This window comes from Coturnix japonica, chromosome 1 (assembly GCF_054131305.1).
Source record: "Coturnix japonica strain WE chromosome 1, WE-NBRP24, whole genome shotgun sequence".
Taxonomy (NCBI): domain Eukaryota; kingdom Metazoa; phylum Chordata; class Aves; order Galliformes; family Phasianidae; genus Coturnix; species Coturnix japonica.
In genome coordinates this window covers 123,305,317-123,320,112 of record NC_140663.1, presented here as the reverse complement: position 1 = coordinate 123,320,112, position 14,796 = coordinate 123,305,317, and the positions used below count along the sequence as shown (strand labels likewise).

Sequence of the window (14,796 nt, the reverse complement as noted above, 5' to 3'; positions counted from 1 at the left end):
GGTTCTCATGCTGTTTATCTTGCTCCACAGCTGCTGCTCTGAACAGCTTTTCTTGTATTCCCACAATTCCCCCTTTTTTGTTTATTGACAAGCTACTACCTGTAGTGTATTAGGCGAAAGGCAGGGCTTCTGGTTGTTACAGGAAAGGTTCCACCTCCCTAGTTAATATGCGTGACGCAAGCATGTGGGCGTCATAAGCCATGCCTACTCCCCAGAAGGCTCTGTGCCAAGGGTATATAAGGATGTGTAAACTTGAATAAAACGCCATTTGCCATGTGCTCTCTTGTCACTGTCTCGGCATTTGGCCCAGCCGCGGATAGTCAGGGATGAACACGGGACAATTCAGAACAACAATTGGTGACCCCTCCATGCCCTGACTGTGGCTGCTTTTATATGGCTGGTTCCTGTTGCAAGCGACATACTTTCTTCTTTTCGTCGCGGAGTAGACAGAAGCCCGGTTGGTGGGGGAGCGGACGTACCCCTCCATTGTTGGGATACTTACGCCGGATACTGACTGCGGGTCAGTGGCGCTATGGAAGCCGTGGTTAAGGTACTCTTCTCTTCCTGTAAATCTCTCTCTCACAAACAGGCCCCTTCTAGGAAGGAGCTGTTTGCTCTTCTTTCTTTGCTAGAGAAGGAGGGTGTTATGGTTTTGCAATTTGGTTGGTGTTGGTATTCCACATCAGAACACCATGCTTCATAATGGGAGTAAAGGGGACAAGTTTTTTTTCTGTGAACTGCCTTAATGTTCATGTGGGGAGGGGCACCGGAAGGGAAGTGAGGAAGGGGACGGGGTTGCTGGACCGGCTCCCTGCGAGGAGACAACGTGGTCAGAGCTTCCTGCCTTCCACAGCTCCATCGGTGAGATTTGGGACTTGGTATTCTCTTTGTTGAAACTCTCTTGTTGTTGTTTAGTGTTATTAGGTTACTAAACTGCCATTCGTTCTCAGATCACCTTTTTTTCTCCCTCATTTTTTGTTAGACCTAATCGCAATCTCCCTTCCCTTCCGCTCTCCCGAAACGCACGTGGCCGGGCCACGCCGCGCTGTGCCGTACCGTGCCGCGAGAGAAAAGGGGGGGGGGGGCTTTTGTTCCTGCTGCCCCGGGTTTGTGCACACTGTCCCGGAGTGAGCTCTAGAGAGAACCCCGTGACATTTTTGGTGGAGAATGCGGGCAGAGCTCAGGGCAATGTTTTGGGCAGTAATTAGGTGTTTTTTTTCAGCAGCCCTGTATGTAGGACTGATAGTCCGTAGGTTCCTGTGGTCCTGGCTTAAGGACTTCCTGATGTTGGGGGTAGGGGTAGATTTATTAAGCCGATGGCTGGCAGGGATAGAGATATCTGCCTGGCTCCCTTCCAGACTAACGAACATCACAGGCACTGCGCTTGATCTGGCTCACGAATGCTCTGAATTCCTTAAGTATGACTGGGGTGTTCAGTACACTTGGAATCGTTTGCCCCAGGGGTGGAAACACAGCCCGACCATCTGCCATGGGCTGATCCAAGCCACATTGGAACAGGGCGGTGCTCCAGAGCACCTGCAGTATATAGATGATATCGTTGTGTGGGGTGATACAGCGACGGAGGTTTTTAAAAAAGGAGAACGGATAATCCAGATCCTCCTGTCTGCTGGTTTCACTATTAAGCGAGACAAAGTGAAGGGCCCTGCCCAAGAAATCCAGTTTCTTGGGGTGAAATGGCAAGATGGGCGTCGCCACATCCCAACTGATGTGATCAACAAAATTACTGCAATGTCTGCGCCCACTGACAAAAAAGAGACACAGTCCTTCCTGGGTGTGGTAGGCTTCTGGAGGATGCATATCCCAAATTATAGCCTCATTGTGAGCCCCCTCTATCAGGTGACCCGAAAGAAGAATAGCTTCGCGTGGGGCCCTGAACAGCAGCAGGCCTTTGAGCAAATCAAGCAAGAGATAGCCCGTGCTGTGGCCCTGGGGCCAGTACGGATGGGACAGGATGTGAAGAACATCCTTTACACGGCTGCTGGGGAGAAAGGTCCCACTTGGAGCTTGTGGCAGAGAACCTCAGATGAGACCCGAGGCCGACCCCTAGGATTCTGGAGTAGAGCATACAGGGGGTCGGAAGAGGGCTACACTCCAACTGAGAAGGAGATCCTAGCCGCATATGAAGGGATCCGGGCTGCCTCTGAGGTAATTGGCACCGGAAACACCATATTAGGCCTAGAGACACAAATCCTGTGGCGACATGGCACCCCAGAGAGGATCGAATCAGACAATGGGACTCATTTCAAAAATTCACTGGTGAGCACTTGGGCCAAAGAACATGGCATTGAATGGATCTATCACATCCCCTATCACGCACCAGCTGCTGGTAAGATCGAGCGCCACAACGGTTTGCTGAAAACCACGCTGAAAGCGATGGGTGGTGGAACATTTAAGAACTGGGAGAAACATCTAGCAGAAGCCACCTGGCTGGTAAACACCCGAGGATCAGCCAACCGAGACGGCCCTACACAGTCCAACTCCCTGCGTACCGTGGAGGGAGACAAGGTTCCTGTGGTGCATGTAAAGAATATGCTGGGAAAAGCAGTTTGGGTCCTTCCAGCCTCTGGAAAGGGGAGGCCCCTCCGTGGAACTGTCTTTGCACAGGGACCTGGGCGCACCTGGTGGGTGATGCAGAAGGATGGGGATGTTCAGTGTGTGCCACAGGGAAACTTGATGCTGGGGGAGTGCAGCCTGTGATTCCATGTGTGTATATATATATATATATCTGTATGTACATATGTAATGCATGTTAACTAATGTTCTGTTTATATGTTGATAAAAGTTAGGCATGATGTGATGATGTGTAATAAGGGGTGGAATGTTATGGTTTTGCAATTTGGTTGGTGTTGGTATTCCACATCAGAACACCATGCTTCATAATGGGAGTAAAGGGGACAAGTTTTTTTTCTGTGAACTGCCTTAATGTTCATGTGGGGAGGGGCACCGGAAGGGAAGTGAGGAAGGGGACGGGGTTGCTGGACCGGCTCCCTGCGAGGAGACAACGTGGTCAGAGCTTCCTGCCTTCCACAGCTCCATCGGTGAGATTTGGGACTTGGTATTCTCTTTGTTGAAACTCTCTTGTTGTTGTTTAGTGTTATTAGGTTACTAAACTGCCATTCGTTCTCAGATCACCTTTTTTTCTCCCTCATTTTTTGTTAGACCTAATCGCAATCTCCCTTCCCTTCCCCTCTCCCGAAACGCACGTGGCCGGGCCACGCCGCGCTGTGCCGTACCGTGCCGCGAGAGAAAAGGGGGGGGGGGGCTTTTGTTCCTGCTGCCCCGGGTTTGTGCACACTGTCCCGGAGTGAGCTCTAGAGAGAACCCCGTGACAGAGGGGCCGCTGGTGGCCCCCTCAGATATTTACGACCCTGCTAATTGGGATGGGATTACTTCTGTGTTGACACAGCGCATTCTTGTCACGCAGAAAGCCTCAGAGTTTAAGACCTGGGGTTTGGTTTTGGGGGCCCTCAAGGCGGCCCGCGATGAGAAACTCGTTAACGATCGGGCAAGATCGCTCCTGGGGTTAGAGCCCGGGGGGGGGGGGGAGTTCTGCTCTTTCCGGGGGGGAGGATAAGATGGTGGGCTCCCCAGAGGTCCAAGCAGTGGAGTTAGTCGCAGGGGAAGTGGCTGCGCTCACAACTGCCGCCCTACAAGCAATGAAAGAGGCTTGGAAAGAAAGGAAGACGGATGCTCAGGTTGGGGCTGCTTCAGGAATTGGGTCTGGAGGCTTTTTCTCTTGCAGATGTGAGGATTTGAAAGACAAAGACAAGGTGGAGCGCGCCATCCGAGCCATCCTGACCGCAGCCATCACTCCGGCTGAACGACAACCAGATGGCCCTGTCCAGCAGCATTCCACACATTCCACATCCTTATCTCTTGACCAGCAGAAGTTTTCCTCTGAGGCCCCATATCGGTATCCAAAGCAACTGGTATCTTCTGCACTCCTTCGCCCATCCTTGGGGGTGGGGAAGGGGAGTGAGCAGGGGCGGGAGGATGGGTCCCTTCCTCGAGATGGGATGTGTTGTGGGTGTGGCTCCGCCCCGGGGGGCGGGGTGGATAGGCGTAACCAAGATAGAAGCTAATCCACATCAGCGGGGGCGGAGGTGGAGGCGTTCCTAGTCATCATAACCCTTCCCCAAGAGGGTGGACTACTGGTCCGGCTCTACCTGGGGGTAGGGGGAAGGGAGAACAAGAGCGACCAAGTCACGGATTGGTCAAAGATAAGGGAGGCATTCCTTTTTATCGTTAATTGGGGGCCCGGTCAGGGGGCCCTGGGCTCAAGTGGAGTCTCTGAAGCAGAAACAAGACCAGCTGACGAGTGAGCTACTGTAGCCCGAGTTGGAGTCGGTTAAACTGCTGTTAACAACTTTGAGAAGTCCTTTTTCATCTATGCTTTTGTTTGTTGTGGTTATGGATTGAGAATGATATCAGTCCTTGGATGTGTTAAAACTACATAATTTGGTTATGGCTTGAAGATTGGTGGTTTAAGTAACTTGTAATGTATCTTGGAATTTGTAAAGTTCTGTGCACCTCTTGGGGAAGTGAGAAAGTAATTTTTTGACGTTTGTGCTTCTCCAAGAAGTTTATTGCTGTTGAAAAACCTAGAAGTGTTTGCAGACCTTTTTTCATGTCATCCTGGATTTCTGGTACTTCCTTCACAGTGATAATCATTCCTTTCTTTCACCTCTTTTTGTCAAACTGATTATGATTTGCATGTAACTCCTCCATAGTGTTTCCAAATGAAATGAGCCAAGGGACCTATCTAATATCTGTTAGTTGTGGTCACAAAAGAAATCTATCATAAAGACCTTCGCACTGATGTATTTCAGTGTCAGCTCCAGCCCAGTGGTATCAGTGAAAACTATATTACTTGAGAGAAAAAAAGAAGGAATAGAGATGGCACTTCCAGCAGGAAGGCTTGCTAAAACGACATATGTTTTGAACTTTTAAATCAAGGATGTGATGATGGGCAACAACCAGTAGCCCTCACTTCATTTCAATTAACAAGGAAAGAGTGAAAAGTCATGGAAAAAATATGATAATATTAAAGAATTTGGAATCAGGTTAATGGGAAGGCCCATTCCTGCTGACAACTTGGAGGAGAGGAAGAATGCTTAGGATAAACTGTATTGGTTATTGTCACTGTCGTCGTGATTGTTAAATGTTTATGGTATATGAAAGTATAAATGCAAATGCTATATGGAAGTGGAATTACTAATGTTACATGGAAGTGTAATTGAGGGTATGAGTAGTGGAATTGTGAAAAACAAAAAACAGCCAAAAGGTTACAGAAGAACAGTGAGTTAAAATATTGAAAGTGATCTGCTCTAGCCAGAGAAGTTTAAGTGCCAGCAAGAGAACGCAAACCCCCGCGCTGCCCCTCCTCACTGCCTACCCCCCCCCCCCCACCCTCCGCCGCTTGTGAAAGTAAACAAATCGTTACTTCTGAATGGGGACAAAAGCAAAACATTCTGGGTGTTCGTGCCCCTAGTTTAGTGTTAATCACTACCCCTGCTAGGACCAGTATTACAGACAAAGTGTTTGTCTGGCAGTAATTGTTACAATCTTTCGGTTTTCTCCCTCTTTGTCTGCAGAACTGATTGCACCTCTGAAGGTCTCTTGCTAGTCCGAGCAATAATGTCTTCATTTTCTCCCAATAATATACACATTTAGGGAACTAGGGTAGGGTTCTTGGACAAATTTGTTGATGGAGCTTGGAAATTGTATGGAGGGGGAATTGTGGTGGTGGAGTTGGATGGAACGGTGGCAGCTGTACTAGAGCGGGTCCTGAAGATCCCAGGATGAGTTTTGCCCCCAGTGGGCTGAATGCAACGTGCACACAGCAGTGCAAATATATTTGTTTTCTGACAGTTACAGGTGCATCTCACTCTATACTGCATCAAGAATTATTACCCATAGATGATTTTTGTAACTATAGTAGTAGGTCAACAAGAAAAGGCTTACCGATTAAATTAAATAAAGAAGGAGCTAAGGGTAAAGCAAGTAACAAACAATAGGAATAAGTAACTGTAGCTCCAAATAACTTTTCTGAGTAGTTTGTATTGTAGAGAGATCTAATATAGTGGTTTGTTATCTTTTAAGAGCAGGTGTTCCACCTGGGCTCTGTATCATGCACTGGCCATGCATGTATGAAACACATGTGAAAAAACCTTGCAGTCTCTAAGCAAGAATCAAAACAGGAGAGAATCTGTGATGGGTGAGAAAGGCAAAGTGCACTTTGAAGCAGGGGACGCCCTGCAGGCACTGCCTATCACATTCACCACTATAGTGTTCCTTCTCTCTCCTTTTGGTGGTTTGCCACCTCATAGTTATCGATAAGTAATAATACATTAGCTTCGGAATTTTCATTTATAGAATTGTCTAAAATGAATGCTTGAATGAGTGTGTATGTGTCAACTCAAAAAATTATGACGTTACATGTAATCTTATGTTTAGTGTATTATCAGTCAAGGTTTTGATTGAGTGATGATGATTATGTTAACATTTAAGTCCCCTGCAGCTCAGCGACACTGGGCCACTGCCATCGTGGTCCTTGGTGTGCCACAACACATCAAGACAGACAATGGCTCGTGCTTCATCAGTGCTGATCATCGTGATCATCGTGCTGGGAATCAGGATGGACTGTATTAGTGTGGGGCAGGGGTTTGCAGCAGTAAAGAGCAATGAGACTGGGGATATTCAATGGGTACCCTCGCGTCGAGTTAAACCAGAAATGGCCAAACAATACAAGAAGGCTAAGGAAGTAACAAGAGTCGAGTGTTTCTTCATAGGATTTGCCAATTGGATGCCCGAAGAGACCGGAGAACCCAGAACAAAAGAAGCACGGGAAGACGCTCCTGTGGATACCAAAGAAGAAGAAGGGACGTGAATCCCCTGACAAAGAATCTTTGCTGCCTACGAGAATCACTATGTTGACATTTATATACCTCATGTGTTTATTGTGGTCACCAGTGGGGGGCTTTCACCTGCTTAAACAGCCAGGAAACCTTTGGGTTACATGGGCTAATCAGACAGGGAATATGCATTTTTGCCTTGCTTTACAATCAGCCGCCTCACCCTTTCAGCCTCACCCTTTCAAACGTGCCTTATTGGGATTGACACTTGGGGCACCAATAGCTTGCAGTGGCTGAGCCCTAGGTGCTTAACAAGGGCATACAGTCCACTGAATCCATTGAATGGGTCCTGGATTCCACCAGTAATGACTTTTAATGTTACCAGACCGGATGGATCGGTTAGAGAGGTATATTGCGGGAATTATTCCAGGTACAATGGCTGCATCATTGCCTCTTTTCCCAAAGGCTCAGCCATATATGCGATTTCCGTCTGGAATAATAATACCGCTAAAGCCTTACCCCCAGGAATTTTCCTTATCTGTGGGGATCGCGCTTGGTAAGGGATTCCAAGAAATGCAATAGGGGGACCCTGTTATCTAGGAACGATAACTATTTTATCACCCAACATTACGGAGGTTTATAAGGCACTCAATCACACTCGACCTAAGAGAGGAATTCACGCCTTGGATTCTGAATGTGGCGATGATGTTAAATTGTGGGGACCCACGGCAAGGATCTTTGCTTCGTTCCTTGCCCCTGGGGTAGCGGCTGCACATGCTTTGAAAGAAATTGAAAGATTGGCTTGTTGGACTGCAAAACAGGCTAAGGTTACTTCTCAACTCCTTTCGGACCTGCTTGTAGACGTAAGCGGCATTAGACATGCTGTACTTCAGAACAGAGCAGCTATAGATTTCTTGCTTCTGGCCCAAGGGAATGGTTGTCAAGATGTCGAAGGGATGTGTTGTTTTAACCTGAGTGATCATAGTGAATCAATGCATAAGTAGTTAGCTTGGTTGCAAGATCATACCAAGAAGACTGGCATCCAGGATGATCCATTTGGGAACTGGCTGGGTAGTATATTTGGAGGTATTGGACCTTGGATTAAGCAATTATTAAAGGTGCTAGTAATAGGGCTCATTATATTTCTCGCACTGCTGATCTGCATACCGTGTATCATCCAGTGCCTCCAAGGATGCATCAGATGGATCGTGACAGGAATCTTCGAAGAGAGACGTGAGCAAGAACAAATGTATGAGAGGCTCTAAAGAAGCATGAAGAGTAAAAGTGATCGGGTTGTCAGGGGTTAAGCTACTCTATCATAGGGAGGGGGAAATGTAGTGTATTAGGCGAAAGGCGGGGCTTCGGGTTGTTACAGGAAAGGTTCCACCTCCCTAGTTAATATGCGTGATGCAAGCGTGTGGGCATCATAAGCCATGCCTACTCCCCAGAAGGCTCTGTGCCAAGGGTATATAAGGATGTGTAAACTTAAATAAAACGCCATTTGCCATGTGCTCTCTTGTCACTGTCTCGGCATTTGGCCCAGCTGCGGATAGTCAGGGATGAACACGGGACAATTCAGAACAACAACTACCATACTATAAAATAATAACACTAATTATATTAATAACATAATCATTATAACTCAATCAAGGCCTCGATTGACAATACTCTGAAAATGAAAAAGGAGATAAGGCAAATGACAAAATATATGGTTAAATCCACTAAAATATCAGACGCATTTTGCCTGCAGCCTAAGTTCCTACAACCTGGAAAAGAATCCCTGATAATCCAATTCTGTGTAAATCTGAAATGGGTTAGAAAAGACTTCAATTTCGTGTTATACATTTTAGACCATCCCGTTAGCATGAAGCGAATACTCCCTAAGCTAGCACATTATTACTTATTGTCCCTGGAGAGGCAGAAAACTGCAGAAAAAGAGAGAGAAGGATCATGTTGGCGGTGGATGCGATAGGCAGCGCCAGCAGGGCATCCCCTGCTTCAAGGTGCACTTTCCCTTTCTCACACACCACGGATTCTCTCTTGCTCTTATCCTACTCAGGGTCTGAATGGTTTTTTCCATTTGTACACTGCATCCGCATGGCCAGTGCGTAGTACAGAGACCAAGTGGAACACCTGCTTGCAAAACAGAATAAATTGCCGAGGTTAGCTCTTTTAGCAAGCACCTTTGTTTCAATTGATGCATGGTCATATTTTGAAAATCCCAATTAGTGAGATGAAAAAGAGTTAATAATTTTTATGTTTAAGAATCATTCCTTTGTCCAGGATTCTTTTCCAGGGTCTTGTTTTTACAAACTAAGAAGAAGCTAGTTGATAGGCTAATAAAATCATAACTGAACATTACTAATACATTAAAAGAGCTATTCCCATAGTTTCTAGCATTGGTAACATCAAATCCTATTTAACTTAAATTCGATCTACTGCCAAAATAGGAAAGACACAATAATCTAAATAATGCTTAATAATTCTAATTCTTAAATTTGTACCAGTAATGTGGAAGAGTTACCCACTATGTCCTACCACTACTAAAATTATTATTTGCAATACAACAAATTACAAAGCAATATCAATGAAGTAAAAGGCGTATAATCACAATCATTATTAAGGCTGGATGTTATTTTCTGCCTTGAGATGAGGCCGAACATATCTTGCTGGAACCCATGTAGGGCCAGTCCTTGTAGAAACACAAGCATATCCATGACCCCAGGTTATCAATGGTAAGCGACCTTCCCAGTGCCCTGTGGCCATATTTCGAATGTTAACCATTGGCCGTTCCTTGAGCACTGGGGAGGCCCCAAAATGATGATCCACACGAGTTGTATTTGTATGATCACGATTCAAAAAATTCAGCACAAACAAAGCCTTACATAATCTTTCTTGTGTGTGTCTCCCGTATTCCCCCTTTTTTGTTTATTAAGAACAGATTTCAGTGTTTGATGAGTACTCTCAATGATAGCTTGTCCAGTGGGAGAATGAGGGATGCCTGTAATATGTCTAACCCCCCATTCTTGAAGGAAAGTTCGAGTGGCCTTAGAGGTATAGGCGGGCCCATTATCTGTTTTTATAGTATGAGGGATTCCCATAGCAGCATAAGCAGATAACCAGTGTTTACGGGCGTCGCAACTGCATTAACCTATATGTGCTGTGGCAAATATGTAAGAAGAATGAGTATCTATCATCACATGTACGTATTTTAGACAGCCAAATTCAGGAACGTGAGTGACATCTGTCTGCCAGAGTTGAAGAGGGGCTGTTCCACGTGGATTTGTCCCAGTTTGAGGCAAAGGGGCAATTGCCTGGCAGTCTGGGCATGTTAGAATAATGTTATGGGCTTGATCCACTGTCAGTTGGAATTGTTTTTGTAAGGCTCTCCTGCTCTGATGGAAAAATTGATGGGAGAGTCGTGCTTGCTCAAATAATTGAGGAGTAGCAAAAGCGACTGTGGCTTGATCAGCCTTACGGTTGCCATCAGTTAAAGGACCAGGCAATGTAGTATGCGATTGAATGTGCATAATAAAATAAGGAAGAGTACGGTGAGAAATAAAATGCAAGACTCGCTTGAGCTGTACAAACAAAACCGGATTATTAACTTCCTTAAGAAAGGATCCTTCAATCCGCTGAATGATACCTGTAACATACAAAGAGTCAGTTATTATATTAAGCTTTTGGTCTGAAAAAATTTGGAAAGCTTGAGCTACTGCAGCGAGTTCTACAACTTGAGGTGATTCATCAACAACATGTACGTCTGACTGCCATCGTGTAGCAGTCGCACGCCAGAGAACCACTGCTTGGGGTGTCTTGCCGGAGCCATGTGCAAATACAGTAACAGCATTAAGTATTGGAACATGTGGAAGTAAAGTATTAGTAGCAAGGGGGATATCAGCCAAATTATGTAGTAACTGATGTTTGGGAGGATGGATGGACAATTGTCCGGTATAGTCTGCCATAGCAGCCTGAAAAGCAAGTGACTGTGCAAGCATCCAATCTAAATCTTTTTTAGTAGCGGGTACGTATATGCAATCAGGGTCAAGAGCTCGTAGAATTTGTAGACAATGTCGAACTCGCTGTATTAGCATAGCAAACATTTCCACTCGTGATGTAATAGTTTTTGAAAATGTATGAGGTAAAAATACCCATTCGAGGATAATGAGAGGATCCTATCTTGAGGTATCCCATTGACATAACAAGCCACATGGCTGATAGAAGTTGGATATTATTATGAGATGTACTGGAAGTGATAAACAAACACGATGGCTATATCGATTTTGCACTGATGTTATTACAGAGTCTAAGCATTGTCGTGCTTCTGGTGTTAACTGTCTTTTAGAAGTTAGATCTGGGTCTCTTTTCAGTAGTTTGAATAAAGGATGCAGCTCTTGAGTAGTAATTCCCAAAAGTGGCCGCAACCAATTGATGGTTCCTAATAACTTTTGCAGATCGTTAAATGTCCGTATGTGAGGTACTATTTTGAGGATTTGTGGCTGGATAGTGTGAGATGCAATTTTCCATCCTAAATATTTCCATGGAGAACTAAGTTGCACTTTTTCTTCTGCTATTTGTAAGCCAATAGATTGGACTGCCTCCCGGACGAGCAGTAAAGCATCCTTTAGACCCTCTTCTTGTTCTGCTGCTATTAAAATATCATCCATGTAATGATAAATAAGGACATGAGGTCTAGCCTTTCGTACTGGTTGTAATGCATTTGCTACAGTCAATTGACATATCGTTGGACTATTAAGCATTCCTTGTGGTAACACTGTCCAATGATACCGCTGAGCAGGGCTTTGTAGGTTGATGGAGGGCACTGAGAAAGTGAATCGTGGTGCATCTTTTGGATGAAGCCGAATGGTAAAAAAACAGTCTTTCAAATCAATGACTGCCATAAACCAATCCGAAGGTAACACTGAGGGTGAAGGAAGGCCAGGCTGCAACGCTCCCATAGGCTCAATTACTGCATTGACAGCACGCAAGTCCTGTAAAAGTCTCCATTTTCCACTCTTCTTGAGGATAACAAAAACCGGAGTATTCCAAGGGCTGGTAGTAGGCACTATGTGACCAGCAGCTAGCTGTTCTTGAACTAACTCATGTAAGTGCAGCAACTTTTCTCTTTTTAAGGGCCACTGATCTACCCAAATAGGTTGTTCTGTTTTTCAAGCTAAGGATATAGGTTGCTGCCGATCAATGACCCTCACTGAAAATTTGTCTGCAAAATCATACCCCACTGACTTAAGAGATCATGACCCCACAAAGTACAGGGAATTGGCAAAATGTAAGGAGCAGCGTGAGCAATGCGACCATCAGGCCCTTCAAAAGATAAAATTCGGGCACTTTGTTTTGGCTGCTGTAGGCCCACAACCCCCACAATAGCAGAATTAGGATCTCTTAGTGGCCACTCAGAGGGCCAATCACTGGACTTAATGATGGTAACATCAGCTCCAGTATCCACTAGTCCTAATAACTGTCTGCCATTTACTAAGCATGGTAATAATGGTTTGTCTTTTGACACTTGTGTGGTCCATAGCACAACAGGTTTATCTGTGCTCCCAAATCCACCGGTTCGATCTCTAATACCAGGTTTGGTCATAGAATGAAAAGGGACTAATTGTGCTATTTTCTGGCCTTTTGGAATAAAACGGGGGGGGGGGGGGGGGGAGGGTGTCCATGCCATTATCTTAATTTCCCCGGTATGGTCAGCATCTATAACTCCAGGTAAAACAAAAAGTCCCATCCTTGTAACAGAAGAACATCCTAACATGAGGGTGCTACGCCCGTCCCCAAGGGGTCCCATTACCCCTGTTGGAACAAGAGTCATGGTGCTATCAGTCAGCGTCACTGACTGGGCAGTGGACAAATCCATTCCTGCGCTGCCAACGGTGGCTGGTCTGAGTGAGCTAGCCAGACAGCATCTGGCTGAGTCGGGACCGTATTTGCTGTCATAGCGCGCGGTCTCGCGCTCTTCTTGCCGTTTCCCGGCAGATCGCAGGGCTGTGCAGCAACAGGGAGTTTGGATCCGCAGTCTCTCGCCCAGTGTAGTCCCCTCCTGCACCGTGGACAGGGTCGAGTTGGAACAGCAGAAGCATTTTTACTTGCTCGCTTGGGCTTTTTACAGTCCCTTTGGACATGACCTGGTTCCCCACAATTGTAACACTTTACTTTTTGAGCCGTCCCTGCATCAAGTTGGGTTGCCAATGAATCTGCTAGCAGGGCCATTTTATGACTTTCTGTGCCTACATCTTGACAGGCTTTAATCAAGTCAGTAATTGATGGGTCTGCATTCTTTAGGGACTGTAAAACCTTTCAACAGTCTGCATTTGCGTTTTCTACTGCTAATTGCTTAAGCAAGACATTTCTGGCGGCTTCATTTTCTACTTGTCTCTCTAATTAATTTTGTAAACGGTCAAGAAATTTAATGTAAGGCTCAGTAGCCCCTTGCCTAATTGAAATAAATGAAGCATCAGGTGAATTAATATCAGGAACCCGATGGACAGCACGCAACACCAAAGTCTTAACTTGCTCCAGGCATTGCCTGTCCAGCTGTGCCTGTGCTTGAGGTGTTGCCCGGGCCCCCTCCCCCATGAGTTCCTCTAGGCCAATATGATTTAGGTTGTTCAAATTATTCAAGGCCTGGACGGCAGCCTGTTCCCGGTATTCAGTCATGAACACGGTGTATTGCATGGGAGAGAGGATCATTCGTAACACACTTTTCCAGTCATGAGGAGTCATAACATAACTATCACCGATTGCAACCAAAAGATTGTATGTAAAGGCTGACTGAACTCCGTACGTTCTCACTGACTTCCTTAGCTCTTTCACTGCCTCATAAGGCAGGGATTCCCAATGGGGGACCTGATTCACAGAATCACAGAATCACAGAATCACAGAACTACCCGGGTTGGAAGGGACCTCAAGGATCATGTAGTTCCAACCCCCCTGCCTAGCAGGGCCACCAAACATACACATTTACTAGATCAGGTTGCCCAGGGCCCCGTCCAGCCTGGTCTTGAACACCTCCAAGGACGGGGCATCCACAACCTCACTGGGCAGCCTGTTCCAGGACCTAACCACCCTTCTAGTAAAGAACTTTCCCCTACCTAACATCCAACCTAAATCTTCCCTCCTTCAATTTAAAACCATTTCCCCTAGTCCTGCTATTATCAGCCCTTTCGAAGAGTTTACTCCCCTCCTGGGAGTAAGTTCCCTTCAGGTATTGAAAGGCTGCAATGAGGTCACCCCGCAACCTTCTCTTCTCCAGGCTGAACAAACCCAACTCCCTCAGCCTGTCCTCATAGGGGAGGTGCTCCAGCCCCCTGATCATCTTTGTGGCCCTCCTCTGGACCCTTTCCAAAATCTCCATATCTTTTTTGTACTGAGGGCTCCACACCTGGACACAGTACTCCAGATGGGGCCTCACAAGAGCAGAGTAGAGAGGGACGATCACCTCCCTATCCCTGCTGACCACCCCTCTCCTGATGGAGCCCAGGATCCCATTTGCTTTCCGGGCTGCCAGAGCGCACTGCTGGCTCATGTTAAGTTTCTCATCTATCAGGACCCCTAGGTCTTTTTTAGCCGAGCTGCTCTCAAGAACAACTCCTCCCAGCCTGTACAGGTGCCTGGTGTTCTTCCGGCCCAAGTGCAAAACCTTGCACTTTGCCGTGTTGAACCACATTAGGTTCACCCAAGCCCAGCTTTCCAGCCTGTCAAGGTCCCTCTGAATGGCATCCGTTCCCTCCACCGTATCGACTGCACCACTCAGCTTGGTGTCATCAGCAAACTTGCCGAGGGTGCACTCCATTCCCTCATCGATGTCATTAATAAAGATGTTAAAGAGCACCGGTCCCAAGACAGACCCTTGAGGGACGCCGCTCGTTACCGGCCTCCACCTGGACATAGAGCCATTGACCAC

At 46.3% G+C, this 14,796-nt stretch overlaps 1 protein-coding gene across 2 annotated transcripts; it reads left to right on the top strand.

The window, feature by feature from the left end:
• Positions 1-227: 227 nt before the first annotated feature.
• On the top strand, positions 228-8,386 carry LOC146762696 (uncharacterized). Of its 2 annotated transcripts, none has more exons than XR_014941328.1 (2): positions 228-3,059; positions 3,764-8,386. XR_014941328.1 is itself a non-coding variant. In XM_085533925.1 (2 exons), the coding sequence occupies exons 1-2, from the start codon at positions 533-535 to the stop codon at positions 2,716-2,718; spliced, it is 879 nt and encodes a 292-aa protein (XP_085390051.1). In that variant the 5' UTR covers positions 228-532; the 3' UTR covers positions 2,719-3,149. The 2 variants fall into 2 exon arrangements, 1 of the variants encoding a protein (XP_085390051.1); XM_085533925.1 differs by lacking the exon at positions 3,764-8,386 and having other exon boundaries at positions 228-550; positions 1,858-3,149.
• Positions 8,387-14,796: the final 6,410 nt, after the last annotated feature.